Source organism: Triticum dicoccoides, chromosome 2A (genome assembly GCF_002162155.2).
Source record: "Triticum dicoccoides isolate Atlit2015 ecotype Zavitan chromosome 2A, WEW_v2.0, whole genome shotgun sequence".
Classification (NCBI taxonomy): Eukaryota; Viridiplantae; Streptophyta; class Magnoliopsida; order Poales; family Poaceae; genus Triticum; species Triticum dicoccoides.
Window position 1 is genome coordinate 17127517 of NC_041382.1, and position 3748 is coordinate 17131264.

Consider the following 3748-nt stretch of genomic DNA (forward strand, 5'->3'; position numbering starts at 1 on the left):
GGAGCTACTAGTGCTGCTGCATGCATGCCACTCGGACCATGCATGGCAACCACCGGGCCGGGTGGGTAGAATGCCGCTATCAAGTCGACTCGATAGGATGTCCGCTCGTGCATGCGTGCTGGCCTAAATCGGTCGTTTGCGCCTTTCAGGTTTGCCCAAAGCGAGCCATGATGATCACCCACCACTAGCAGCAGTTGCACGTTCTGTGGAGCCTAAACAAGAATATTATACTAGGTGTAGTGGCATTTTCCGTTCAATTTACGCAAGATGCACGTCTCTCAAAAGTAGACCCAGCAATTGGCAGTGTTACTAGTTCAATTTATTTGTTTGAGGTGAAGTGAACTATATGGTTGATTAATGAATTCAGAGCAGTTGAACCACCCATGATCTGAAGAGGCTTGCCCAGCTCACTCACTCACTCACTCCACCGCTATAGCTAGTCTCTCTCACCTCATCTTCTACACGCGTCCACCGTATAGGTAGGCAGAAACAGCTAGCTTAGCACCGTCGGCGGGCCGGAAGGAGATGCCGACGGTGCGGCGGCGGAACCCGGACGTGCACGTGAAGGCGCTGGAGGGCATCGTGTCGGCCAACACCTTCCTCACGGTGGCCGTCTTCATCGGCATCACGGGGACCATCACGGCCTCCTCCACGGTGCCGCCCAACTGCGTCGCCGGGGACGACATCGCCCGCAACTTCTTCCTCTTCGAGATCCTCTCCTTCGGGTTCTACCTGCTGTCCAGCCTGGTGGCGCAGGGCATGAAGCTGTCCGTCACGCTGCTGGCCGCCGGCGACGACTTCTACGGCGACGGCGAGCAGAAGCCGGTCATGACCGACGACTGCGAGGAGATGCCGGCGTGGCGCGCGGCGGCTCCCCGGGAGCGGCGCCGCGCCGTGCTGCGCTACGCGCGGCCCATGATGCTGCTGGCCGCCGCCTGCTCCATCATGGGCACCTTCTTCCTGCTGCTCTCCATGATCGACGCCATCCAGCTCAAGTTCGGGATCCTGTCCTGCAACATCCCGCTCGCCGTCGGCGCCACCTTCGCGCTCTCCGTGCTCGCCGTCTCCGGCCTGCTCTTCTACGGGTACACCGTCGGATACGCGCTCTACAACTACCTGCCCTGACCGCGACCGCTCACCCGCTTCCGCTTGCCCACCCACCTAACTCTTCTCTGCCTTTGTTTACTGTCTCCTTTTTTCACTTTTACAGTGCGAGGTTAATATATATTCTGGGATTACTTAGTGTAAGAAGTAGTACAGCACATATTTTATTGAAAGGAATGGTACAGCATTCGTTTCGAGAAAGTAAGGAGTGCATTTGAAGAAATGTGTTGCATCGAGATCCATGAGATTATTAGTTATGCAGGCAGGTGCATCGGGTGTAATCTTGGCATCTTGCAGTTCCTTCCAAAACTAGTAATTGCGCACGTGCAACGCACGTTAAATACTTAGGCAATATATTAATTACACGCGGATATAAGGTATGCTATTATTTATGTGTTAATCATGTGATTAGTGCAATATTTGGTATGATACTAATTGCACGTTAAACACGTTTAACGCTCGCCATTGAAGCAGTCTAGGTCGTTGGATTGACTTAGTTCGATGGTTGAGATTGGTTGGATCTGCTCCTTTGGGTCTTTTTATATTGGTATAGATGATCGACCGTTCAAAGTTTTCTTTTTTTTTTCTTTTAGCAAAAGACCCTGTGCATTGCAACGGAAGGAAAAGATACCAAATGCCCGTAACTCAAATAATCATGAGTCAACAAACCAATAGGTCTATTTCTTTATTTCAACATGACATCCCATCTCGTTGCCATTTGTCTGTCGTCACCTTCTCGCATACGATGATCATAATGCTTACAGAACCACAACGCGCTTGAATGTGGTCAATCGTAAGCCGTCTCTCTCGTGGCATGAGATGGGATTTTTTCTCTTGCTACATTTATTTTGTCTCCAATTTGTTTGTCCGCTATTGATTAAGGTTGCACTCTAAATAGCAGTTTAAAAATGGCTAAGAGGTAAAACTAACATCATATTCGGATTCTACACACTTTTTAATCAAATTTCATATATAACATATTAAAATTAAAGTTATGGTTTAAAAGATATGGATATTTAAAAAAACATTTGTTCTATATAAACTGTGGGTTAATTAGTATAAAATACACTGTGTTTTCTGTAAAAACGTAAAAAAAAATGATTCAAAGTAGACAACCGATCAGGCTTTGGGCCTTCTTCTTTTTACAAGGCTGCACCCAAGACCTACCCAAAAACATATATGTATAGTAGAATGCCCGTGCGTTGCCACGGGCTTTTTTAAAAACTTACTTATTGCATATATAAACATAATGCATGTATACAAAATTGAATTCCACTTTAATTGCAATGTATAAAAAAATGTAATTCAATGACCTATACTAACTCATCTGATGCACAAAATAAAAGAAAGTGGTTTAAGAATATAGAGCAGTTTTGCACTGCATCACAAACGATAGATAACACCTGAAAGCGTTTTTATACAGGTGCTATCTAATCCCTCCATTCCTAAATATAAGTCTTTTTCGAGATTCTAACGCAGACTACATACAGAGCAAATAGTTTAACATGTTCATATATTTGGAGTGTTAAATACTTCAAACAAAAGGCAAACAAGCCATCATGTTTGACCACGTAGATTAAAATATCTGAACCATAAATTTCACATATTAACAAATGAGATTTAAAAATGTGGCGTTACTTATAAATATTACCATGTACAAATAGTTTAACATGTCACATATCATTCTCAAAAAAAAGTATAGATAGATCAATGCCTTTCTATTAAAAAACTTAGCTGCGTAACACGACAACCACAAGGTTTTCGGTAGCCATCTTATGGTAGACTAAAAAAAGAATCCAAATAAAATAAGAAGACCCTAAGGAAGAGTCCAATCAAAATACATGTGATTATGTTCAATACCAAAAGGAGAAGTCGGACTCCTGCTTCTTTCTTATAACTTACTCAGCTCTTTAAAAGAAAACTGTGTGTACTTAGATTGGAAAATAAATTTGTAGTATACATATAAAAAAAGCTTGGCAAAGATCAATTGATCTAGATTATAATGGTTGAGATCTAAAGTCTACTAATAGTTATGTACCATGTAATTTTTTGGAAGTTAAAAACAAAGAATTTAGTTTTGGGTCTTCGCCTTCTGGGCAAAGGCCGTGACGCAAGACCCTTAGGTCCTTGTCGCTAGTCCTGGCCTTCTCCTCCCTGAGCCAAGCAAAGGAAGCAAGCAAACGAACCGAGCGATGCAGCGTTGAGCTACACAGGAAGAGCAAGTCAGCGGAGGAAATCCAAACCAGATCAAAGCACAAAATCAGTAAATAAGCCATCCATCTCACTGGTCCTGTCTACAAAAGCAATTTTCCTCATGTCCCAGGTTGGCAACCAATTTGTTCCACATACCAACACGAACCTCGAGCCAGAGCCACATACCAACAGGAAGAGCACGTAAGATCTCTGAAATAATTAGAGGAAATGGACACTGTAGGTTTTAAATAATGCTAAATTGCACGGGTAAACTCGGGAGCGTGTATTATTTCTTCTTGATATTCCTCAAAATTAAATTCACCTGTTGTACTTTCAAAATAGGTGTGTCCCTGAACTAAGAGATACAAAATAATGCATCAATTTGAGAAATCCAAACGATGAGAATGAGCCATCTAGCATAACACAAACACGCACACACACAAGCACACAC

At 43.4% G+C, this 3748-nt stretch overlaps 1 protein-coding gene across 1 annotated transcript; it reads left to right on the plus strand.

Annotated features, from left to right (window-relative positions):
* Positions 1-365: 365 nt before the first annotated feature.
* Positions 366-1413, plus strand: LOC119352808. The gene has a single exon (XM_037619389.1). It carries the CDS (start codon positions 526-528, stop codon positions 1123-1125), a length of 600 nt encoding a protein of 199 aa, XP_037475286.1. The 5' UTR covers positions 366-525; the 3' UTR covers positions 1126-1413.
* The last annotated feature ends 2335 nt before the right edge of the window (positions 1414-3748 follow it).

Coding starts and splice junctions, on each gene's coding strand:
- LOC119352808 (XM_037619389.1), top strand. CDS start 526: ATGCCGACGGTGCGGCGGCGGAACCCGGACGTGCACGTGAAGGCGCTG.